At 60.8% G+C, this 25041-nt stretch overlaps 2 protein-coding genes across 3 annotated transcripts in view; both read left to right on the top strand.

Moving 5' to 3' along the window:
• The first annotated feature begins 1215 nt into the window (after window positions 1-1215).
• LOC102426994 (extracellular matrix protein 2) lies at window positions 1216-6903 on the top strand. Its single transcript, XM_006087781.2, has 7 exons — window positions 1216-1345; window positions 1644-1759; window positions 2167-2299; window positions 2490-2647; window positions 3332-3471; window positions 5728-6054; window positions 6509-6903. Exons 1-7 carry the CDS (start codon window positions 1216-1218, stop codon window positions 6687-6689), a joined length of 1185 nt encoding a protein of 394 aa, XP_006087843.1. The 3' UTR covers window positions 6690-6903.
• Window positions 6904-16066: 9163 nt separating this feature from the next.
• BGN (biglycan) overlaps window positions 16067-25041 on the top strand; it is an 11196-nt gene continuing 2221 nt past the window's right edge. Inside the window, exon 1 of one of the 2 annotated variants that reach the window (XM_023753024.1) lies at window positions 16067-16233. The gene's annotated coding sequence lies outside the window, so the exon portion shown is untranslated. Of the gene's footprint in view, window positions 16234-24065; window positions 24203-25041 lie in introns of those variants that run through there. The other variant, XM_014454893.2, reaches the window with a different exon arrangement.

The following is a 25041-nucleotide window of genomic DNA, read 5'->3' as shown; positions in this document are numbered from 1 at the left end:
TTGCAGGCTTCTCCCTGGCCTGGGCCCTGGTTGGGGCTTGTGCAAGAGGCAACCAATCCATGTGTTTCTCTCACATCAATGTTTCTCTCTCTGTGTCTTTCCCTCTCTCTTCCACTCTCTCTAACAATCAATGAAAAAATATCCTCAGGTGAGGATTTAAAAAAAAAAAAAGAAAGAGGGAGGGAGGGCTTCCAGCCTGTAGCTGACCCCCAGCTAGGGGGAAGGAGGTGTGGCCTCTCAGCCATTCAGGGGTCCTGGCCACCCCAGCCTGAACCGGCTCCTTCTGCAGGGGGGCAACCCATTCCCAAGAATGGTGGCTGGGACAGGCCTGAGGACGGGCAGCTGGACTGGGCACAGGTGTGGCCCACCTCTGAGAGGGTGCCCATGGAGCCCCCACCCAGCCCCCCAGACCCAGCTGGAAGGCCCCTGCCAGGCCAGGGCTGTCCCAGAGGAGTCACCCCAAGTAGCCTGGGAGGAAGAGCAGGCCGCGCCCCAGGCCGTAGCTGCAGTGGGGGCTGAGGAAGCAGGGCCTCAGGTGGCCAAACTCAGGCTCTCGAGGATCAGCAAGACCCCCTTCCCTCCCCGCTCCAGTGCAAGAGGGCACAGTGGCTGCTGAGAGGCCGGGACAGGAAGGCAGGAGGCTGGGAGGCTAGGAGAAGGGGCCTGAAGCCCAGGAGGCACCTCAAAGGTGAGGACTGGCCAGGACAGGCAGCCCCCAGGTGGAACTGTGGGGGTGACAGGCTGTGCGTGAGCCTGAAGAGTCCTTGACTTGGTCCAAGTGTCACCAGCTGAGACCCCATCCCATTCTCAATGTGCCCAAGCCTAGACCCTCACGTGTGGGGCCAGAGGGGATCTCTCTAAGGCAGGGCTCCTTCCCACCCTCAGCCCCAATTTGGGCCTTCACCCTTGGTGCCCAGGGAAAGAGGCCCAGTGTCCCGGTGTTCCAGCCCAGCTGGCAAGCTGCTGGCAAATCTAAGGGCCCCGGGCAAGGCCCTGACCCTCAGGGGGCCCCTGTTGCTATGTGACTAGGCTGGGGCTGCGTCTTGTTCTCCAGGGTCCTCCCACCACCGTGGCCCAAGGGGCTGGCGACAAAAGAAGGACTGCAGTCAAGGCTGCGGGGGCAGCAGCATCTCAGCGACCACAGGCCGTGGGCAGAGAAGGCCTGGAAGCAGGCGAGGGCATGGGCATGGGCATGGCCCTGCGGACCCAGGCACCATGGAGCAGGCCATGCCCTCCCTGCCAGCCACATGCCTCCTGGCCCAGGCGGCCATTGCCTGTGGCAATGCCAAGATGAAACACATCCCTGCCCTGACCGACCCTGGCCTGACCACACTCTACCTGGCAGGTGAGTGGTCTTCTTCCCCACACTCACCCCTGCAGCACGGGTGAGGCAGCCACACCTCCAGGCTACTCTGCTAGTGGGTCCTCAGCCAGTGTAGCCACCACCTCGCTGTGCCCGGAAATAGTTCACTTTCCCATGGGTCCTGGTCGGGAGCGAGAAGATGCTCTGACCTGGGACAGCAGAGGAGCCAGCTCCTTTAAGTGCGTCTTTGCTGCCTCCGCCGGAGTGGGGGAGGTACGGAGTGGCAGACGGGAGGGGGACAAGGACACGTGGAACATGGCTGCCCCGTGTGTGTGCACAGAGAATGAAATTGCCAAGATCCCAGCCCACACGTTCCTGGGACTGCCCAACCTGGAGTGGCTGGACCTGAGCAAGAACAAGCTGGATGCCCGAGGCCTGCACCCTGGTGCCTTTAAGGTGCGCAGCAGCCCCGCCGCCTGCTCTCCCAGGGGCCTGGACAGCCCCAAATGGCCCCAGGCATCCATGGCTCCTCTCCCGCCCCTGCCTGGGAGACCAGGCCCAGAGGAAGCACGGAGTACTCAGCATGGCGGGCTTGGATGATGTGGGGTGACACAGTCCATAGCTGGGAGTGTGGAGAGCAGCACAAATTTGTGGGCTCCATGAGGGAACAGCACCCTGGGAGAAACTAAGGGGGGTTCTGGAAACCCAGATAGGCCTGATCTAAGCAGGAACTAGGAAGCCGTGATGCAACCATTAGGGGTGCCCCTGGGTGGGATAAGCCCAAAACCACACCCAGCAGGCCTAGACCTGGCCCACAGAGAACACCAGCCCCCAGCCCCTTCTTCTCCCCCACCCACTTGCAGAATCTGACGCGGCTAAAGCGGCTGAACCTGGATGGAAACCGGCTGTCCACAGTGCCGGCCCTGCCCGCCTCCCTGCAGGAGCTCAAGCTCAACGACAACCACCTGCAGGGCCTGCAGCACAGCAGCTTCCGGGGTGCTGGCAGCCCCAGGGGCAGGGAACAAAGGGCTGAGGCCTGGGCAGCCATGGAAACCTTGGAAAGCTGTGGGAGAGCGAGGGGAGGGTCTGCCCAGGGCAGCCTGGCTGGAGGGCAGAGGAGGGAGCAGCAGCAGGCAGCTCCCAGTGGCTCTGCGGTTGGCTCAGGCTCTGCCCACCTACCCTGCAGGGCTCAGCAAGCTGCTAACGCTGGAGGTGGAAGGGAACCAGCTGCATGATGGGAACATCTCCCCCCTGGCTTTCCGGCCCTTGGGCAGCTTGCTGTACCTGAGGCTGGACCGGAACCGGCTGCGGACCATCCCACCCGGCCTGCCAGCCTCCCTGCAGGTGAGATGCAGGCCCCGAGTCCGGGACAGGCAGTATTGTGGCCAAATGACCAGAGCTGCTGACTAGTAGGGCTGCCCATGTGGGTATTTTTTTTTAATTTAAAATATATTTTTATTGATTTCAGAGAGGAAGGGAGCGGGAGAGAGAGATAGAAACATCAATGATGAGAGAGAATCATTGATTGTCTGCCTCCTGCACACCCCCTAATGGAGATCAAGCCCGCAACCCGGGCATGTGCCCTTGACTGGAATCAATCCTGGGACCTTTCAGTCCACAGGCCAAATCAAACTAGCTAGGGCCCATGGGGGGAATTTTGATGATAAACCCACAAGGCCTCAGCGCCAAAGGCCTCCCCTCCCCCTGACCTCACCTTCCAAGAGCCCAGAGTTGGGCCTCAAGGACTTTCCTGGACCCACTGGCTGTCCCTGAGCCAGGTCCTTGCCCACTCTGGGCCACATGGTCCCCTGTGCTTGGCGGTACTCTCTGTGGCTGTGTCTTGTGGGACCCTGAGGAGTCATGGCATCACTGACAGATGTCGCTGGGATCCTTTGCACAGGTGACTATGGCCCTGAGAGGACCAGAGACTGTGTTATCCGAGTACCACGGATGGGGCCGGGAGGAAGGGGGCAGGGAACAGGGCCAGGCCCCCAGGGAGCGAGCCCCTCACCCGAGCCTTGGCTCTAGGAGCTGCACCTGGGTGCCAACGTCATCGAGGAGGTGACAGAGCGCACGCTGAACCGCAGCTGCAGCCTCAGTGTGCTGGTGCTCAGCAACAACCGGCTCCAGGAGGACCGGCTGGCGCCCCGAGCTTGGATCGATCTCCCGTGAGTGCCACCACCGCCCTGGCACTGCCCAAGCTTCACCCCCATGGGCACCTGGAGGCCAGAGAGGAAAAATGTGCTCAGATAAACCCAGAGAGTCAGGTGGGAAGGCAGAGAAGCCTGGGGTGGCCCTGTTGCTTGGGCCTGGTCTCAGGTGAGTCACCCGTCTCTCCATCCAGGGCTCAGGGTGGCCTAGGCCCTCAGCCACCACCTGCTCCTCCACAATTTTCCTGTGCCTCCGCCTGGCAGAATCCCCAAGGCCACAGAAACCCCTTCCCTCGCCCATGCCTGGGCTTGCCCTACAGGCACCCAGGAAGCTCACCCAAGAGGTGCCATGGGCTTGGATGAAGGGGCAGTGCGGGTGGTAAGAGCTGGCCTGGCATTGGGTTTAGCGAAGAGGCAACAGAGGGAAGAAGAGTCATGGAAGAGATGATGGAGCACAGGAAAGAGAAATGTATGAGTGTTCTGGGGCGGCTGTAACAAACTACACAAACTGGGCAACTTACAGCAACAGAGATTGACTCTCTTCTGGTTCTGGAGGCCAGGGACCCAAAATCAAGGTGTCAGCAGGGCCATGCTCCCTCTGAAGCTCCAGGGGAGGATCCTTCCTGCCTCTTCCAGTTTCTGGTGGGTCCAGGTGTTCTTGGCTCGTGGCCACATCACTCCAGTCTCTGCTTCTGTCTTCATGTAGCTTCTTCTCTGTGTCTCTCTTCTGTGTCTTACCTGTCATTTTACTTAGGGTCCACCAGGGTAATCCAGGATGATGGCATCTCAAGATCCTTGACTTCATTACATGTATAAAGGCCCTTTTGCCAAATAATGTCACGTTTGTAGGTTCTGGGTAGACATGTGTTTTGGGGGCCACTATTCATCCCAGTATAGGAAGGCTCCAGGACGAGTCCCCTGATCTGGTTTGGACATCGGGGTGGGGGTGCTGGCAGGAGGGGTCCAAGAGGGGATCCGGTCCTTAAAGGCACTGCCTCGGGAGTCAGGACATGGTCTCGGGATCAGCAGGAGGGCTGGTGAGGTCCAATCCTTGGGTGCTAGCACCAGCACTGAGGGAGCAGGGTGGGGGTGGAGAGACAGACAGGGGTCGACAGATTGTCCGACCTACTATTGCAGGATCAGAGCCTCCCGCCCTGCATCCTCGAGTTCCAGGAAAAAGTTACCAGAATGTTTGGGTTTAATTATTCTTTTTTCCTCTCCTGTTCTTGCCAAGGGGGCAAAGGAAAGCAGACAGCAGCCTGGGGAGGAGCCGCCCAGCCGCTGTTCCACTCCCGCCACGCCACGGGGGCCTGAGGCGGGGGCGGAAGGGGGGGGGGAGGCTGGCAGCCAGTCAACCAGTCAAGCCCCAGCTGGCACCGCCCAGTTTTTCCCTGGATCGTGGAAGGGGAGGGGGCTGCTGGCTCCGCAGGCTCCGGAGGTACCTGAGCCCCCAGCCCTGTGGACTGAGGACAGCATGGGCCCCAAGGCCAAAGGGCTGACCCCACCTCCAGGGGCTGGGGGATGTCACTGAGAGAGAAGCCACTTTCCCTGCCCTGGGCCTTCTAAAAGCTTCACCTCCCTGACCAGCCCTTGCTCTCACCTCCCATGGAGCGACCTGGGCTCACGGAGGCCTGAGCTTCACTGCCTGCCTCCCTGATCCCTTAGGGTCCCCTGGCCTTGACCCTCTGAGAGATTGATTTTCTTTTTCTCCCCGTCTCTCTTCTGCTTAGCCTGTGTGAGGCAGGAAGAGGACAAGAGAGTAGGGATGGAAGGAGGAGGCTGTGGGGCCAAGGAAGGGCAAAGCAGGGACAGGCCTAAGTGGGAAAGGCAGGTGACAACGCAACTGCCCCCAGCTCTTTCGCCAGATAGCAGGTCCCTCCACTTGTACTTTTTTTCCAGTGTAGCTCTGACTGTGTGTGTGTGTGTGTGTGTGTGTGTGTGCGTGTATTGGTTTCAGAGAGGAAGAGAGAGGGAGAGATAGAAACATCAATGATGAGAGAGAATCATTGATTGGCTGCCTCCTGCACACCCCACACTGAGGACCGAGCCCACAACCCAGGCACGTGCTCAGACTAGGAATCGAACCATGACCTCCTGGTTCATAGGTCAACACTCAACCACTGAGCTACACCAGCTGGGCTGACTGTGTCTTCTGTCAGGGCAAATCCCCACTCTCCTCTTGGGTGTGGCCCAGGGACCATGATCTGGGTTCTAGCTGTTCCGGTGCTTGTGGCTGGGCGCCATCAGCTCACCTGGAACCCCTGCGCCCCACAGGAAGCTGGAGACCCTCGACCTGTCCCACAACCGACTCGTGCACGTCCCCTCCTTCCTGCCGCGGGGCCTCCGGCGCCTGCTTCTGCACCACAACCACATTGAGCGCATCCCCGGCTACGTGTTCGCACACATGAAGCCGGGCCTGGAGTTCCTGCACCTGTCCTACAATAGCCTGCGTGCCGACGGCATCCACGACGTGTCCTTCTGGGGCCTGCGCACCTCCCTGGCGGAACTGCTCCTGGATCACAACCAGCTGCAGGCCATCCCGCGAGGCCTGCTGGGCCTCAAGGGGCTGCAGGTGCTGCGTCTGAGCCACAACAAGATCAGGTAGGGCTGCCCACCTGCGCCTGTCCTGCTGTCTCCTCCCTCCCCCCTCCAGCCAGGGCTGAGCCATCAGGCCCTGCCTACCAGGTGGGCCGGGGAGGGCTGGCCTGTGGGCCCTGTGGCCTCAGAGGCTGAGGGTGGGGCTGTGGGGGAATCCTTCACACACCCCCATCCACCCATCTCGGCTGGTGTGATGGGAGGCTGTGCCCAGGTGGAGGGCAGCATCCAGCAGAATCCGGGCAGGGGGTGGGCAAGGGGCAGGTAGGACAGCTCCAGTCCAGAGCAGCAAGGGCTGAGCCACCTGCCTGCCCCTCTGCCCCGGGGTCTTGTCCCTGCACAATGGTCTCATTGCCCCCCTCACTGTGGGGCCCTCTCTTCCTCTACTCTTGTGTGATGCCTGCCTCCCCTTCCTGGGATCTTCTCTCCTCTGCTCGGCCCTGCCACCCCCACTCCACAGACACGTGCCTCTGAATTCCATCTGTGACACTCGAGCGGCCCAGGACTCCAACCTCATCTCCACGCGCCTGGAGAACAACTTCATCGATAGGCGCCGCATCCCCCCCACCGCCTTTTCCTGCATCCGGGCCTACCACAGTGTGGTCCTCCAGCCCCAGCAGGGGGAGGGGGAAAGCTCCTAGGCCCCCCTACTGGGCTTCCCTGCTCTCCTCCCTCTCCTTTGAGGCTGGTGAAGGGGGCTCAGGCCCAGGTCCACTTGATCTTTGCACCACTTCAAGAAAGATCTAGAACACCCTGATTCTTCCCATGGACTGCTGAGGCCCCTTCACTTAGTAACCAGCCTGGTGGGGTGCAGTGCTGGTTCGGACTTGAATGTAATAAATGCATCTTATTCAAGCCCATGGCCTCCACCAGCCTCCCCCCACCCACCCTCCCTCTTGGATCAAAGCCACGTGCGTGTGCTGGATGTCCACTGTGTGTGGAGTCCCAGAGCCCACATCCTGGACATTGCTTCATCAGCAGGGGGTTGAGAGTGACTGATTCCGGAAGCTTCTCCAAAGAGCCTCCTCACCCTCACTCATCTGCCCTGGCCAGGGTCCTGAAGTCCCCAAGCCATCTGGGGGCCAGGCTGGACTCTTGCTCAGAGCAGCATCAGTGCCTGTCATCCACGAAGCATCCCTGTCGGGGGCAGAGGGGGCTGGGAGAGAGGAAGAGATAGGCTTAGCTGGCCGAACAGGCTGACGTGGAAGCCCGTGGTGCCGACCCTTTGTCCTGGAGCCACCCACATCCACTCCTGCACCCAGGCCAGGGACACCTTGCTTCAAGGTCCCGGGGCCCTCCTCCTGGTTCCCCCATCCCAGGCACACACCCATTCCCCAAGCTAGCCTGTGGGTCCCCGGCTGCCCCAGCCCCCACAGCCCTCAGGGGCAGGCTCAGGCGTCCAAGGCTGTGGGATCCAGATGTCCCCAGTGCGACCTGGTGCCAGGGAAGGGTGGGGAGTGGCATGGGCTCAACAACTCTTGGGAAAGGAGCGCTTGGTCTCTGGGAGGCCAGGCCTGGCCCTGGGGATCCAGCAGCCACTGTCCCCTGGCCAAAGTTGCTGACTTGTCTGCCTGGTGGGGGAGGCAGACGCAGATGCGGGCCAGCTGTGGTGGTGAGCCCTGCTGAGCCCTGAGGACAGGACTGGCCAGCTGTGCTGGGTGGGGACACAGGGTCTGTGAAGCCCCATGAGGTCACTGGAACAGTTGCCCTGCCCGTGCGAGGGGAGCCACCAGGACTAGGGTGGGGTCACTGGGTCAGCCTTGACAGCTCATGATGCCACCACGCCTGGTGCTGAGAAGGACGGAGGGGAAAGGAGGAGGCAGGCAAGTGATAGGCATCAAGGATGCAGTAGGAGTGGGACCGGCCCCAGCTTCAGCGCTGCTGGCTGTGGGGGGAGTGAAGCAGGAAGGACACCAAGTCCCCACTGCAGAGACCTTGCCCTGCCACCGCCTCTCGCTGTAGTCTGGGCCTGGGAACTGTGAGCCCGACATCGGTCCCATTCTGTAGCCACCCACCCCCACCCTCTCCCTCCCCCCTCCCCCCTCCCCCAGTTCTCAACAGAGAAAAGGCCAGACTCTGGCAGGGGGCGGGGCGAGGCCTGGGAAGCTGGTGGAGTGTTTGCTTTGGACTCATCCCTGCATTCCTTCTCCAACCCGGCCTAGGCCCACAGATATGGCACTTCCTGTTTGGGCTGGGTCAGAGGTCAGCAGCCCTTGAGGCGCTGGCCCTGATGGGGAAGGCTGCTACTTTCCCAGCTCTCATGACCCCTTCTCCCCACCCCTCCTGTTCCAGCTACCCCCCAGCTGCCTCCTTCCCCACAGACACAGAGGTCAGGCCCTGGGAGCACAGGAACTCTGGACTGGGTGAACCCCCCACTTCCCCACCGCTCCTTCCTCCCCTGAGCGGATGAGGTCCAAGGACCAGGAGGAGAAGGGCAGGGTAACATGGCTGCCATGTAGGGGTAAGGGCAGAGGAGGGCAGGGCATGGAAGAATAGGCCGCCCACAGGTAGTGGCCAGGTTAATTCCACTCCCAGACAGGAAGCTGCTAGGCCCTCGGGGCTGCTGGCAGGTGGGCTGAACCCAGGCCCAGAAGCGAATCCTTGGGTGACCCCCCTGAAGGGAGCCGGGCCCAAGGCACCCGGGACAGCAGAGCCTCCCGGGAAACCAACTGCTGAGGGGAAGATTAGCCTACAGGGAGTTTACTTGTAGGCTCTTGGGCTACCAACTCGGGAGGGGAGGACAGGAGCAGGAGTGGCCCAGGGAGGAGCTGGCCTGCAGCCAATGATACAGCCCAGCCATGCCCCTCCTGTGCTCCAACCCTGAGCTGGTCCTGAGTTGGGGCAAGGGGACCGGGTCTTTCTATCCCCCTGTCATCAGTAGGTGGGGCTGCCCAGCAAAGGGGACATGACTGGGGTGAGGGCTCTCTCTCCAGCCCTGACAATTCCCCCAGAGGGCCAGGAGCTCAGGACTAGGGGTGCCAGTAGCTGGGCGCAGGGAGGTGGCAGTGGCAGTAGCAGCACGGTGTGCCCCTGGTGAGAGGGGATAGTCAGCAATCCAGCCAGGGAGGACGAAGGAGTGCAGTGCTGTGGACATCTGGTGGCAGGACCGAGCCTGCCTGTCACCTGGTGCCCGCCTCCTCTCCACCCATGCGCCAACCCCCATCCTCTGCTCACGCATGCCTGCACGGGGCTGGGTACTGTGTCCCCGTTCAGGGCAGGTGCTGGCTCCATTGGTGGGGCTCTGGGGGGACACTGGTAACTGTGATGGTGACTACAGAGTAAGAGTGACTGGGGTCAGGTGGCATGGCAAGTAGGGAGGCACTCATCGGCGGCCCCTGGATTGAGACAAGGGTAGGAGGGGGTGGGGGTGGGGCAGTGGGGACTGGGAGGGGAACACAATGTAACAAATGTGAGGGGCGACAATGAGGACAGGAAGAAGTGTTGCATTCTTTGGGGCCGGACTGATGTCTCCTCTCAGGGACCTTGATGGAAACTTGCACATCTTGCCCTATCTGGTTTGGCTCAGTGGATAGAACATTGGCCCGCGGACTGAAGGGTCCCAGGTTCAAATCCGGTCAAGGGCATGTACCTCAGTTGCAGACGCGATCCCTGGCCCTGGTCAGGACACGTGCGGGAGGCAACCAATCAATGTGTCTCTCTCACATAGATGTTTCTCTCTCTATGTCTTTCCCCCTCCCTTCCACTCTCTCTAAAAATCAATGGAACAATATCCTTGGGTGAGGATTAACAACAACAACAAAAACCTTGCATGTCTGAACCCCTACCCCCAGCCACAGACCCAGAGCCCTGCCCATGGACCTCCAAATTCTCCAACCTGCCTATTCCTCTCTGTCCCCAGTGCCCCGACTTGAGGGTCTACCTTCGCAGGTCTCCCTGCCTAGCCTCCTGCACATTTGGTTCCATGCCTTCCTGCTGCCTCACACCCCACTTCGTGGCAAGCTTGGTTCCAGCTCCCAAATCCAGAGACACAGGCCCAGGAAGGAGCATACGGAGCGGAGGGAGGCAAAGGATACATCTAAGGTCATATGCCCTGTGCCACGCCTCCCCCACCCTGGCGGCCACCCAGGGCCAGGCCAGGACACACTAGCTGCAAGGCCCCCCTCCCCTGCACCCACCCTCACCCATTGCCCTCACCTGAGCCCCCTAACCCTGCAGGCAGCTCGCAGATCCGACCACAGCTCCTAGGGGCTGGCCTGCCCCAGGGGAAGACCATGGGGGCCCCGGGGTGCCTCATGGCATCTGTGTCTCGCAGGTTTCTAAGGCGGTGAACAGATGGATGCCTCCCCGTGGCACAGTCCCTGTCCACCATCCCTCGTCTGGCCACACCCAGACCGTGCCTCTCTAAAGATAGCTAGTCGTAGGCCAGCCTGCACAGAGCCCCCTTCGGGCCCTGAAATTACAGCCCTGGCAGCCCTGGGCGGAGAGCCACTGTGTGATTATGTCCTCAGGGAAGGTCAAAAAAAGCTCTGGCATAGAGAGTGCCAGCTTTCACCGGCCACACCTCGGCCATCGGCACTGGGAAGCTTCCAGATCCTGGAGGCTCGGCCGCTCCACAACCACTCGGCTCCCCCTTGAGCATGTTAGCATGAGCCTCTCAGGGAATGGTCCTAGTCCCCTTCACCCAGAGGGTCCCCTGAGCACAAGTTATACGTTTGGGGCTCCTGGATGTCCCAACTCTGGCCTCCAGGGACCCTGAGGTGGGGGCCTGCCTCCCTGGTGACTATGGGCCTGGCCCTCCCTCTCCCCTGCCTGGGCCCTGAGAGTGCAGAGATTGGGGGTGGATGAAGCCCGCCAGCTGTGAGTGAGGCCCACATAAGGCCATGAACTTGAGGACACAGGCTTGGGTTCAGGGGCTGCAGTGCCTGGGAGCCTTGAGGGCTCTCTCAGAGATCTCAGCGGAGTTCAGGGCAAGGCCACTTGCTCAAGAAGTGACCTTGATGTGTGTGTGATGTGTTCCTGCTTGGGGATTTGTCCTGGAGGCTGGAGTGTAAGGGGACTCCCTTGGGCAAGACTCCTTGTGCTGGGCTGGCTTTGCCAGAGTCCTATGCGGACACTCTGGGGAGGGGCTGGGAGGCAGGAGAGCCGCCTCCTCCTAGAAGCCCTCCATGTGCCCCCTTCCCATGCCATCACCTAAACCTGCGCTATTTCCTTCTGATCACTCACCACACTCAGTCACCATGTCGCTTCTAGTCCAGCAGCACGTGCACTCTCCGTGGAAGTCAAGGCTGACGGACTCAGTGCCCAAGGATGAGACAAAGAGGAAGAGGGGAGAGCCGAGAAAGCAGTGGGGAACCAGAAAGAACAGACAGGGGGAGCGATCTGCAGAGGCGGGAGTGAGCAGGGAGCCAGCCGGACCTAGCAGGGCCAGGAGGCCAGGAAGGCCCCAGAAGGGGGCTGGCAGAGAGCCCCTGGAGCTCCACGCTGGCGGCTCTGTCCAGGCCCCAGAGGCTCATGGGACCAGCAGCTGGGTGGGCTGGATTTCAGGGGGAACTCTCACTGCTGCCACCTCTTCAGAGGTCCCCCTTTGAGCCCCTGGGAACCCCGCCCACTGGGCAACCTCCCAGACTCCCAGGCTCTGCCCTGCAGACACTAGAACCAAGGGCCGGTTTTTGCTCCTACAGGGGACCAACGGCTTGAAACCGGCCCTCCGGGTGCCCCGCTTCTCTCCTGGGCCTCCCCTAGCTTTGAAGCCAAGGCACGAACAGCTTTAAGCCAGCTATTGGGGGACAGGCTGCAGCTGACCCCAGGCCCTTCTCCACACACAGGCCTATAGGGTGGCAATGGCCTTGGATTGCCCAGCTGGGCCCCCTGCCCTTTGCCCCCTCCTACCACCTCCCTATATTGACGCACCTGCCCTGCATTCTGGGGCCCCAGACTGGTACTAGGAAGTGGGTTGGGGTAGCAGTGACCCCACAAGGGCCATGTGAGAGCAGGCAGCCAGCAGCCAGCCTGGGGGTTTTCCCGAGAAGCCTGACTAGCCACTCAGCTCCTTCTCAGGTCAAGTTCTTGGCTCCTTCTGGCAGCAGGGCCTTCTATGAAGGCGCCTGCAGTGGGAGAGGGGAGGGGAGTCTGGGCTGAGTGGCAAGCCGGTTCCAGCAGGATCACCCGGGCCTCTGAAGCCCTTTGGGGGAAGTGTCCAGGGTGTGGCTTTAAGGGGGCCTGTTTGGTGGTGTCCCAGAAGTGCAGGGCATGCTGGGAGAGGATCCTGGTCGCCCTCAGGCTCATCCTGATGGGGGATGGGTTCTGCCTCCCCTCCACCCCAACCCCTTCTCAGGCACCCACCAGGACCAGGCCAGCGCTGTCCGCCTCTCATTCTTCTGAAGCTCAGACAGCTGTGCCCCGGCCTCCTCCAGAGCCTGGGGCCTCAGGAAATGCCTTCTCTTCCTTCCTGCCTTGCGCCCCCCAGGCCTGCCCTCCCCTGCCTCCTGCTGCCTCCTCCCAGCCCTGTCCTCTGGCCTCCCACCAGCCGGCAAGGACATGCTGTTCCCAGTGGGCATCAGCTAGGGTCCAAGTTGTTCCTTTGTTGCAGAGAGAGCTGAGGCCCAGAGAGGAGGAGGGAGAGGGGGAGGGGAGCCCAGGACTTAGGTGCTGCCTGGCTGGTCTGGGAGTGGCCCCCAAATTAGAGGGCCAGGCCCAGTGACTCAGTGGGCCTGGGGCCGGGCGTGCAGTCACGGCTTATTGCAGACTGCAAACCACAGACACGAGAGCCTTCCAGGCACAGGAACCGTATGAACAGAAATCTTGCCCTGGATGCACCCCCCAACTACAGGGAAGATCTCCAAGGTGCATCTGTGCCCCTTGCAGGGTGCCACCCCCACGCTCCCTCCAGGAAGATGCCAGGCTGTGCAGGGGAGATGGAGGCTGGCCCACCACTAGGTCTGACCACCTAATTTCAGTGACATTCTCCCCCCTGCTCCCCACACCCTCTGCACCTTGCTGTGTGCGCTTCCTTCTGCCACCAACAAGTCCCTCTTCACTATTCCTCTGGCGCTGTGCGCAGCCCTAGCGTCCCAGCCTCCAGAGCAGGGCAGGGTGCAGCAGAGGGTGGCTGGGGGCACAAGGCCAGGTGGGGCTCCTTGGGCAATGGGCATGCCTCACATGGGTTTCTTTCATTTCTTAAACAGCTCTATTTTTTCAAATATATTTTTATTGATTTTAGAGAGGAAGGGAGAGGGAGAGAGAGATAGAAACATCAATGATGAGAGAGAGTCATTGATCGGCTGCCTCCTGCACGCCTCCCACTGGGGATCGAGCCCGCAACCCGGGCATGTGCCCTGACCTGGAATTGAACCATGACCTCCTGATTCAGAGGTCGACGCTCAACCACTGAGCCACGCCAGCTTGGCTTAAACAGCTTTATGGAGATGCAATTGACATACCATACAGTTCACCTATTTTAAATGTACAAATCAAGGGTTTTTAGTATAGTCACAGAGTGTACAATGTCACCACAGTCCATTTTAGAACATTTTTATCATCTCAAAAAGAAAACTCATGCCTTTAGCTGTCACCCCTCCATCCTGCATTCCCCGGGCCCTAAGAGACCACTCATCCACTTTCTGTCCCTATACACGCGCCCATTCTGGACGTTTCGAGGGGAATCATACAATCGGTGGTCTTTCGAGACAGGCTACTTTCATGGAGCACAACGTTCTCTGTGTGTTTTGGACCCTCTTTCTCCTCCGAAAGGCCATGACTGGGGATGCTGGCACTTGGTGAGGCCGCGTGGGCCTCGCGATATTAGTCTTTCTACTGCCAGAGATGTTGGAATACGTCTCCAATAAACAGTAAAAACCACAAGCAAACAAGCAGACAAACTGACTCCCCTTGTCTGGAAAGACATGAGTTCTTTCCAGTCTCCTGGTTCGAACCTTTTGCGTCGGCATTGCCCCCCAAAAGAAGAAGGAGCCAGAGCTCCCAACCCGGACCCTGTCACCCTTCTCCGTGACTCAGCCTGGAAGCTCCTGGCAGGCAGGCGCCACAGCTCGGTCAGGCCACCTTGTGTTCCAAGTCCCCTGAACTGATGTTGGTGCAAGAAAGGGGGCCTTGCCCAGCTAGCCTGGCTCAGTGGTTGAATATCCATCTGTGAATCAGGAGGTCACGGTTCAATTCCCGTTCATGGCACCTGTCTGAGTTGCAGGCTCAAACCCCAGTGTGGGGCGTGCAGGAGGCACCCGATCAATGATTCTCTCTCATCATTGATGTTTCTATCTCTCTCTCCCTCTCCCTTCCTCTTTGAAATAAATAAATTTATATATTAAAAGGGTAGGGGGAGAGCCCCTGGGCCCAGCCATTCGCCCAGGCAGAACCTTCTAGACCCCACTTGCATGCCAGCCCTGGGCTGAGCACTGAATAACTGAATGACAGCTGGTGGGACCCTCAGACTTCATCCCTGTTCTCCATCCATTGGACCCACCTCTCTTCGGCCTCCCCTCAGCCTCCACCTGCTGAGCTTTTCCTCTCTATACACTATTCTCTTTCGGTTTCTGTGGAATCCTGTCCTGTCTTGTGTCACCTGCCTTAGCGTCTTCCTCTCTCAGCCCCCTAGTCTTCTGTGTAGATCTCAGCATCATTGCCTACCTCTGTTTATTTATTATTTTGATTTTATTTTATTGGTTTCAGAGAGGAAGGGAGGGGGAGAGAGAAATAGAAGCATTAATGATGAGAGAGGATCATTGATCGGCTGTCTCCTGCATGCCCCACACTAGGGATCAAGCCCACAACCCAGGCTTGTGCCCTGACCGGGAATCAAACAGTGACCTCCTGGTTCATGGGTCGGCGCTTAACCACTGAGCCACGCAGGCTGGGCCTACCTTGGTTTCTCACTCCCTCTCAACTCTCACCTTTGTCTCTCAGAAGCTGCTCCTGCAAGAGTCTCCCTCCTGCAGTGTCAGCCCATGAAAGAGGCTGGCTCTGGCCTGGCCCCGCTGCATGCTGGGTACACGGGCCAGGGGAGGAATGGGACCCCAGTGAACAGGGAGGCCTGGACTCTAGCCGCAGATGGAGCTGGGCTCGCTGGGTCCTCAGGAAGTGGCCACGCTTCCAGTCATGGCCTGGGTGTAGTGGCTGAGGACAGCCTCTTCCTGGGAAGCTTGGCTGGCCGGCCAGTTAGTGAGTGGCCGGCACAGAGCTCGAGCCCCGAAGGAAGTGCCCACCCACAGAGCGGTTATCACATCCTAGGGGACCTGCACAGATTGAGCAAAAGAATGACTCGCTAGGTTCCTTCTCTCTGAATCAGCTTTCCCACTCAGCTTCTCTGAGCTCCGGGACAGGCAAGCTAGGGAGGATCCCCCAAGTCTGGGCCAGCCCCAGCCGCCCCCAGCTCAGTCCCATCCGGAGGTCACACAGATAGGACAAGTTCCTCTTTTTTAGGGAAAAAAAAAGGCTGGAATGTGTGGGGGTGGGGATGAGGGTATCCAGAGTTCCCAGGAGCCTAGATCAAGCCCTTCCCGAAACCCACACAGCTGCCTCCCGGATCTCAGAGAAGCACCTCCTTGTTCGGGCCCAGGCTGCCCCAGGTTCTGGGCGGGCTCAGAACAGAATCTCAGGGCCACTCGCTGGACCAGCAGCCAGAGGCTGCCTCCCTCCCCCTCATCTCTCTTTCCTTTCTGCCCTCTCGCTTTCCTCTGCCCGGCCCAGGGCCAGAAAGCCATTTCCCACCCCTTTCTGGGCCTCAGTGTCCCCATCTGGGCAGTGGAAAGTTTGACTCTCTGAGGCTGGGCTTGCCCAGAGACGCCCAGGGTCCTTGTGTGAGTGAGACCGTGTGTCCCTTCGCTCTGTTCCCTGGGGCAGGGAGAGGGGGTGCTGGAGGAGGGGATGTGAGCGGGGAGCCGGGAGTGGGTGCAGCTAGCCCAGCCGTCTACAAGAAAATTGCTCCCTTTGAAGCTGCCAGGGGGGCCTGGAAGCCTGCCCCCCTCCTTCCCTTCCTCCCTCCCTCTCTCCTTCCCTCCAGCCCCCTCCCTCCTTTCCTCCCTCCCCGCCCCCTCCCCGGTTGGCCCGCCCGCCCAGCCTTTAGCCTCCCTCCCACCGCCTCTGTCTCCCTCTCTCCACGAACTGCCCAGGAGTGAGCAGCTGCTCTGGACGGCCCAACAGACGGACACACGGATTGCTGGACACTCAAGCCTGCCAACCAGCCAGCCTGCACCCAACGCTTCCCCTCCTCAGGTAGGGCCCCCACGCCAGCCACTCACTGTCCCCACACCCCACGCTGGCCTTCAGCTGCCCTGGATGTCCCATCCCTGGCTCTGTTGCCCCCTCACCATTCTTAAGAAGTCCCAGACCCTGACCTTGCTGCCCCCATGCCGCCCCTCCACGTCCCTATCCCTGTCCCTCCTGCCCCCTTACCACCCTCTCCTGTGGGTTCCCAGGATGCCTGCGGGTTCCCAGGGCACTGCTGCAGGCTCTCAGTCTGTGCCCCTTCGTCGCCGCCCTGTGGCACCCTTGGTCCTTGTCCCGGTTCTGCCTCTACTCCCCTCACTCCCCTCCCTCTTCCAGGCACCTTCTCCACCCCCCTTCCCCCTTCCCTCTGATCTCACTCAGCTCAGCTCCGTGCCTGCCCTCTCTGCCTCCCCCTCGGGGTTGTTATCTTTGGCTGCGGCCCCAGAGCATCACCAAGGCATGGCTGGATGGCTGGCACCCTAGCTCCGCCAGTGGCCCTCTCCCTTTGCCGCAAGACCCTGGGTGCACCCTGCACTCCCACCAGCCTCTCTCTGTGCTCTGCTCCTCCTGCTCAGCAGGCAAACCTACTTGCTCAGAGTTTCTCCTGGCCCAGGTCGGAGGCCCTCGGGCCTCCGCGGGAACTCGGGCCAGGGAGCAGTCCCCACTGCCCGGGCCCAGGCCTTGGCAGGAACTCAGAGACTTGGTTCTCCAGGCACGCCCCAGGCACCCTGCCCAGATGTTCCTCGCTTACCCACAGGCAAATGCCCTGCCTCTACCTCCTCCTGGGCGAGGTGTGGGTTCACCGAGCCCTGGCCTCCAGGGCCCGGGGTGGGGCTGCCTGGGTGGCTCAACCCCATCTCCCCAGAACCCCGTTGGATTGGGACTCAGAACTGGAGTGAGGCAGAGAGAAACTCAGGCAACTAGGCCATGTTACCCTGGGCCAGGCCTGGCTTGGGGCCCTTAAGGTTAGGGGGACACTGGGTAAATGTTTGGCTGCAGACCCACTTCCAAGCTGAGACCCCATCATCTCATCATCCCAGGCCTTCAAGGAGGGGTGGACTTCAAGGGCTCCCTGACCAGCAAGCAGCCCTGTCCCCCAAAGGCAACCCAGCCACTGGTGCGGGGCGAGGGGGCATCTTTCAAATGGAGAGAGAGAGCCCCTGGTCTGAGCAAAGTGTAGCTGGCAGGTTGCCACTAGGGCCCTTTGGGAGGGGAGGAGTGGCTCCTGCGGGTCCCACCCCCATCCCATGCATTATACAGAGGGGGCTACTGAGGCCCAGAGAGGGCCAGGAACCTGCTCACGGTTGCACAGCCATTCAAGGGCAGAGCTGAGGTCAGGACCCAGGGCTTCTGACTGACAAACTCTGGCTGTATTGACCCCATACCACCCAGGGACTCGTCAGAGTCACTTGACTACTGATGGCAATAGCCTGTGGTCAGCAGTACTGTGAGACGATCGGGGTGGGGGTAGCAAGATCACTGGCCCCTGTCCCGCAAGCTGCCAAGATGGCTGACACGTAGAGGGGCCTGTCAAGGGACCCAGGAGAGGAGGAAGGTAGAACAGAGCTCTCTGGGTGTGCCCCTGAGTGCCCTGGCCACCTCCCCCCCGCCCCTGCGGCATGGGCTGGTGTGGGGCCTGGGCACTGGTTACTGAGGGCTGCTGAGTGCAGAAAGTCCATGATCCTCCAGGGCGGAGCAGTGGGTGGCATCGGGTGGGGCAGCCCTCACTTAAGCCAGAGAGATTGTTCCTGAACAGTCTTCAGAAGAGCCGCTCAGGTTGCGGCTGCGGTCAATGCCATCTGTCCTCAGGAGGCTCCTGCCTCTGTGGCCCTCACCCCGCCCTGGCCTGCCAGCTCACCACTCTTAGGGCCTGCCTGGGGCCGGGACAGGCTAGAGATGCTCGGGCCTCCCTCAGCGCCAGAGAAGAAGGTTCCTGGGGGTCTGTGTCCAGGAGCGCGTTCATGCAGAGTGAGAACGCGTGCACAAGACTACAGATGTGCAGGCGAGTGCTCCTGGCAACACACTGCTGCCTGTGCCATCCGCGCCTGGGAGACCTGCAAGGGCAGAGGCACCTTCCTGTGGCGCTTGCCCATGGCTAGCTACCGTGGGCCTCCTGGGGGAGCCTCTGAGGACTGGCCTGTGTGGTGCATTGAAAGGAAGGTGCAGAGCTGCCGCCAAACTGTAAGGGCCAGGCTGGGAGCCGGGAGCAGAGAGGGCTCCGATGGCAAGCCAGCCGCCCGGTCCAGCTGCCCACTGGGCCACCTTCAAGCCCCAAGGACCCAGGTTCCAGTGGATATGAACATCCCGCTGCTTTTGTGCTCTGCCTGCCCTGGAGAAGAGGCCGGGGTCCCGTGTAGTAGATGGGGAGTCTGAGGCCCCACCCCTTTTCCAGTGGATCCAGTGGCAGTTCTGAGTCAGTCCATTTTAAGGGCCCAGAGAGTTGGGGGGGCCACCCTCTGATTGGTGTGCATGGTGACTTGCGACCATCAACCCAAATTTCTCCCCACCATGGCCCTGGCCCATTGGAGGGGCGTGGACAGGGAAGGATAGGAGGAAAGGGGGCCTTTGTAAGACAAGAGTCTCCTTCGGGAAGATTCTGCAGTCACTGGAGGCCACAGAGTGTCTCTTCCAGTGCCAGCGTCAAGTCCCCAGAGGAAGAAGTTGTCATGAGCCCGAAAACGAGGGTCTGCGAGCAGGGCCTTCTGAGAGGGCTGCCTCCTCCCACCCACACCCTGGCCTCTGAAGCCCCACCCACTGGGCACTGGGCTGCTGTCCTGCAGGTGGCACATCCGGGGCCCCTCACCATCTTTGTCCATCCTGATTGTTAACAAGGTCTTCCCAGGCCCACCAAGGTCTTCATCCTGCTCCCCTTGGTCAGGCACCAGAGCCGGAGAGCTTGGGCCCTGCCTGGAGCTGCTCCACCCAACGCCTATCTACCCTGCTGCTGGGAGTGAGCCACACTAGCCCAAGACTTGCCTCAAATTGAGGGGCTAGGAGGTGACAGTGGCTCTCCAGAGTGCCTTGCTGTGAGCCATGGGGTGGGAATGAGCCTCTGCTCCCCCTGAAGGCAAGCAGATCCGGGCCCTGCCAGCTCTGCCCCCTCCATCCCCTCCCTCCTGTCCTCTTTGCCTCCCACCCTGGGCCACCCACAGAACCCTTTCTGTACATCCTGTCTTAGGGGAAGCCAGTGGGAGGTGAGCAGAGGGGGCTGTGCTGGGGGGATGGGAGGGAGTCTGTTCAGGCCTGTCCCAGCCCCAGCCCCATGGCCAGGTCCTTCTCCAGCCTTCCAGACCAGCTCCAACCTTCCATATAGGAACACACAGTCCGAGCATCCCAGGGCATCCTTCACCCCCACTGGGACTCCAGGCTCCTGGAAGCCACCCCAGCCCCACTCCATGAGCCTCTTCCCCACCCTCTCTGCTCTGGGTAGGGGTAGCTCCTGGAGTGGCCGTGGAGGGTACCTTCTTGCCCAGAGCCCAGCAGCCTCAGCTCTTTCAGATGCTGCTCAGCTCCCAGCACGGCCTACAGAGCAGCACCAGCAGCACCAGCGAAGGTTCGGGGACTCAGATGACTCCCATCTACCCCCTCCCTGTGGTGACACATCTCTTAGGTTTAGGGGGCGGGGCGCTGGGAGAGGTTCCAGACTCTGTGTGACTCTGACCTCACCCCGGCTTCTCCCCCACCAGCTGCCTCTAGGAGGTCAGATGGCCCACGGGGACACAGCAGTCAGAAGCCCATGTGGCCACAGGATTGGGGATTGGGGGAATAGAAGCAGGGCTTGAAGGACGGGGGCAGAGGGCAGAGGCTGGCTCTGGCAGCTCTGGCCCTGGAGACAAGGGAAGTCCCGAGGCAGAGGAGAGTGTGACTTTGATCCTCTCAGAAGTCTGAGTCCCAGCTCAACCTTCATGATGGTCCCCTGGGCCTTAGAGGCCGCCCAGCTACAAAGAGGTCTGAAACAGGGAACCCTGCGAGTGGCTGAAGGTGAACAGGTCCTGGCTGCCAAGGGCTGGGTCCCGCCACAGCCGGAGCCCCTGGGACAGAGCTGGGACCCTGTGCAGGGAAGGGCTGTGGGGAACCCTGGGCCCAGGAAGGGAAGGGACTACAGGCCTCCCTCCAGGGTGCCTGGCAGCTCTCCTGGCCTGGGAGCCAGGCCAAGCTCCCTTGCCCTGGCCTGGCTTAAGGAGGAAATGAGGCAGGCAGGGACCCAGGCTCTGGTAGGCAGGCAGAGAGCATCGCCTGGGGGGTCTGGCGCCTGCTGGGACCTAAAATGCTCAGGGGAACTTCCCTGGCCTGCCAGGGTGATGGCTTTTGCAGGCAACTTCCTTGCAGACTGAAGCAGAGCTGGCCTTGTGCATATACTTGGGCCAAAGCAGTGCCACCTGATCCATCGACGAAGGGGGTAGGCCCCTCGGGCAGTGGGGAGCTATTGATGGTGGCAACCAGAGAGAGGTGCTATGTTTCTAAAGGATTTCTGATGCAAGCAAGGGGGCGCAGGGCTGTACTTTCCAACCACCTCATGTCCCAGTTGGGGCAAGGGAGCTGCCAACGAGTCTTCTCCAGGGACCCCAGGGGCTGGCCCAGCCCCTACGCAGCCCAGAGAGCGTGGGATCTTGCGGCTTTGGGGCCTGCAGCAAAGTCTGCAACTGATGGCAGAGGGTGGGGCAAGACACATGGGTGGTAGACAGACAGACAGCAAAGTCCTAGCTCCACCATTTCCTCGCTGGGTGGCCTTGGGCAAACCCTGAGCCTCATCTTACCCATTCAGCAAGTAGTAAAAAGCAGGGCTTCCTTCTATGGTCATTGGGAAATCATTTGAGTTTCCTGCCCCGCCCTGGGAGGTGGTGATAGCATCCTCCCTCTTCCTCAAAGATTCTATTTTTTAAATATATTTTTATTGATTTCAGAGAGGAAAGGAGAGGGAGAGAGTTACATGAATGATGAGAGAGAATCATTGATCGGCTGCCTCTTGCACACCCCACACTGGGGATGGAACCCAAAACTTAGGCATGTGCGCTGATCGGGAATCGAACCATGACCTCCTGGTTCAGAGGCCGATGTTCAACCACTGAGCCACACTGGCTGGGCTCCTCAAAGATTCTAGAACATGATGAGGAGCTCAGGATTTCTTCATCAGTGGGAGGAGGAGGAAGGGCACACAGCTTAGGTATAGAAGGACCAGGGAACTCAGGACCCCCGGCTGATACAGGCCATCTGTGACCTGACTCCTAGCGTGGCAGAAAGCCCGCAGGTTGACCCTCTTGCTTCCCTCCTGGCAGGGTGGGGGCAGGCGGAGGATGGTTCTCCTTGACATGAGGGGAGGGGAGTCTGGTTTGGCCAGCACCAGCTGCCTCACCCCTTCCCGGTGGCAGCCCTTTGCGCCAATGGCTGGCTTCCTGCAGCCTCTGACATCATGTCCAGGTGGAGTCTGTCCTTGAAGACCCAGCTCTGTCCAGTCACCCAGCAGCGCCAGGGCCACAATAGGAAGGAGCTGACCTGGTGAGCCACACTTGGGCATCTGCTCCCCTTGTCACCTGAGGGCACGCTGAGACAATGACGGTGGGTTCAGGGTGGCTGGGGTACAGACACAGACACAGACAGGGTGGGGCTCAGGGACCAGCCCCTCCCCACTCCAGCCACCAGCCCTTCATGCAGTCATCCCCACAGCACACACATGTGGGCTTCAGCAGACCCATGGGTGGCACATGTGCCCGCTCTCTGTTTGACCCCAAGTGCAGACTAGAGCTGTTGGGAGTCCGGGGGGCCATAGGGAGCACCCCAGGGTCAGCCTGGGTAGCAACCCTTCCTCTTGCTTGCTGGTTGAAGCTGGGCCCAGGGGGTTTGGTGAACAGGATTGAGTAAGGGAGGAAGGGCACCCTGAATCACCACCCTCCCCCCCTAATCTCCCTCTCTCTCACCGCACCTCACCCATGCAGTCCCAGGGACCTGACAGGGCTGAGTGGAAGGTGGCACGCGTGTCAGAATTCTGGTCGGGTGGCTCAGTGGGGCCAGACACGTCGGGCTGGGGCCTAGGGCTAGTGCCCAGCGTCTAGAACTTGGCAACTGTGGGCCACACCTCGGCCGGTGAGCTCCCAGGGCATGCCAGACCTCAAGTCCTGCTCCTGCCGCCCTTGGCCTGGCCTGAATGCCTGGCACAGCCCGTCCATGTTCTCAGAGGCTGCCAATGTGTCTTGTTTGGCTGCGACCTGGAGCAATCCTGCTCGGAGGACTGTTCCGACGTCCAGAAGGCCAGACAAGAAGGGCCCTATGGGGTCGGAGGCGCACGCTCCAGGAAGCCCAGCCTCCTCCCTCGCTCACACCTGTGGGCGCCAGGCCTGAGGCCTCATGGCCATTACCACTTCTTTCCTTTGCTCTGAGGAGGTGGGGTCCAGAAAGCTCAGAGCCTGCTTTGATGGGGCTGGAGGCCCTCCCTGAAGTCCTGGGGACATGCCTGGGAAGGCCGATGAAGGGAAACTGAGGCCCAAAGGCCCAGGTGGTGTGGGGAGGTGGCGTTGGGGGGACTTGCTGTGATTCTCACACTATCTGTCCATGGGGGGCTCCCACTTCCTGGGCTTTGGCCGCCCTGCCTCCTACGTGTGTGTGTGTGTGTGTGTGTGTGTGTGTGTGTGTGTGTTCCTGAAAGGGGGGGCAGTGTGAGGTGATGGGTAGGAGGCAGGGCACGCTTAAACTGAGGCAGCTGGGCCCATCTACCTCCCCGCAATCCCCCACCCCGATCACCCTGATCGTCACCAGCCTCGCCGGGAATTCCTCCCCCAGGCTCTGCACTGCCCACGCTGGGCCAAGCCAGCCATCCAGAGACCCCCGTCCTTCACGCGGTGCTGAGAGGCGAGGCCAAGGCCTGGAAGCTCAGGGCCTGGAGTTACCCGAGCTGGAGTCTCGGTCTCATGCTGAGTGACTCGGGGTGCGGGTGGGGGGGTGTTGGAATCTGTTCCCCTTTCTAAGCCTCAGTTTTCTCTCCCATAAAATGGAGGTACTCATTGCGCTGGACACAGGGAAGCCTTCCCCCTGGGCACCCCCGGAGGCCCCTTCCTGGCTCCTTCTGACTCTGTGGGGGTCTCTGGCCGCCCCCTGCAGGCTCGCTGTCCAGCCGGCCCCCTCCCCTCTGCATAGTTCTGGCGGAGTCCTGTGCCAGTCCCTCGAGGGGAAATGAGGGCTGTGCCGGGAAGCCGGCCCAGCCTCCACCCGCCAGCCTGCCCACTGCCTGGGCCCAGCCAGGAACCGGGGAGAACCAGCCAAACCTTGTCCTCTGCCTCTGTCACGGGGCCCTGATGTAGGGCCTCCAAGCCCTCAGCCTCCCTTCCCCTCGGAGTGTGTCTGCGCTGGAGCCGGGCTGGCCCGAAGATGCAGTGACGTCAGGCAGGGGGGCTTCGAGCTGGCTCAGCTCCTCCAGAGCCCCCGGCCCGCAGGGCAGGTCCCGTGTGACCCCTTGGTTGGCCTTCCCAGTACCCATCCATCCTCTGTCCCCGTGGAGGGGCCAGACACCAGGGCAGATGTGCCCTGTGGAGGTCCCAGCCGTCTCCAGCTCCAGGCTGCACGGCGTCAATCTGCACCCACCTCTCCCCACCCAGACCCCCCCACCCACCCCTACCCCTACCCCCACCCCCACCCCTACCTCCACCCCCACCTATCCAGGTGGGCTGTGGATCCCAGAGAATTTCAAGGCTCTTGCTGGGCATTCCAGCCCTGACTCATCCCCGCTGTGAGGGAGCAGCTTTGGCAGGGGTGCCAGACAAAGGGGGGAGCAGTCTCCTCCCTCTCTCCCCTTCCATCTTCTCTCCTGCCTTCGTCCTCCCCTTCCTGTTCTCTCCCACTGCTCCTCCTCCTCCCAGCCCCGGGCAGCCAGTGGCACCTGGGCAAGGGCCCTGAGCAGTAGTAACAGGCACAGGAGGCCTAGACCCACGCCACTCTGTCCTGAGAGTTGCAAACTCGGGGGAAGAAGGAGGGACCCGCTGTCCAGGTAGGCAAGCCCCAGGCCTTCTCCCTACCCTAATCCAAGGCCTTCTGGGGGTCCCCTGAGTCCTGCATCCCCTGAGTCCCCTGGGGCTGGCAGAACCTGGTGGAAGCCAGGGAGGCTGGATGCTGCCCCAGTGTGGGGGACCCTCACTTTGCTGTGTGACCTGGGGTAGGCAGGCAGCTTCTCTGAGCCTGACACCCGTGTGACCGGAAACCCTGCACGGGTGTCCAGGGTTCCCCCACCTCACACAGGGGCCATGCACTCAGGAGGGCGGTAGGCGCCTGGCTGGGGCCCTCTGAGGCTGGCTCTGCGGCTTAGTCAACAGAACCATGGTCTGGGCTCCCCCTGCCATCCCTCCGCAGCTGTATCCTCAGGGACCGTGGGAACCAAGGCGAGCCATGTGACCTGGGGCTGCAGGAGTACTGGAGGGGACAGCAAGACAGGGATGGTTGAGAATCTGAGGGTCACAGCTGTGTGCCCAGGCCTGGAGCTGTGCCAGGGTCCAGCCCCGGGGATCCAGGGGTTCCCAAAGGTGTGGACGGAGTCGGCGAAGAATGTTTTACACAGAGACAGCGTTCAGAACTCTCTAGCTCTCTTTAGTCTCCGTGGATCTTCCTGTGCCTGGCTGAGGCCACAGAGAAAGATCCTGAGGCAAACTGAGCCTTTATTTTTATAGTCAGAGGTAAACAAGGTAGTGGTTACCAAAGTTACGCTGTTCTTGTGAGTTTCACTTGTTTTTGTTCTTGTTCTTGCTGCACTTCCCTCAGCCCATTAGCTTCCCAGGTAAGATCTAGGGAGCGTCATAAGGTCAAGCCTAAATATGCTAAGAGGACTGTGCCCTC

This window comes from Myotis lucifugus, unplaced genomic scaffold (assembly GCF_000147115.1).
Source record: "Myotis lucifugus unplaced genomic scaffold, Myoluc2.0 scaffold_40, whole genome shotgun sequence".
NCBI lineage: Eukaryota > Metazoa > Chordata > Mammalia > Chiroptera > Vespertilionidae > Myotis > Myotis lucifugus.
This window is presented reverse-complemented; position numbering and strand designations above follow the sequence as displayed.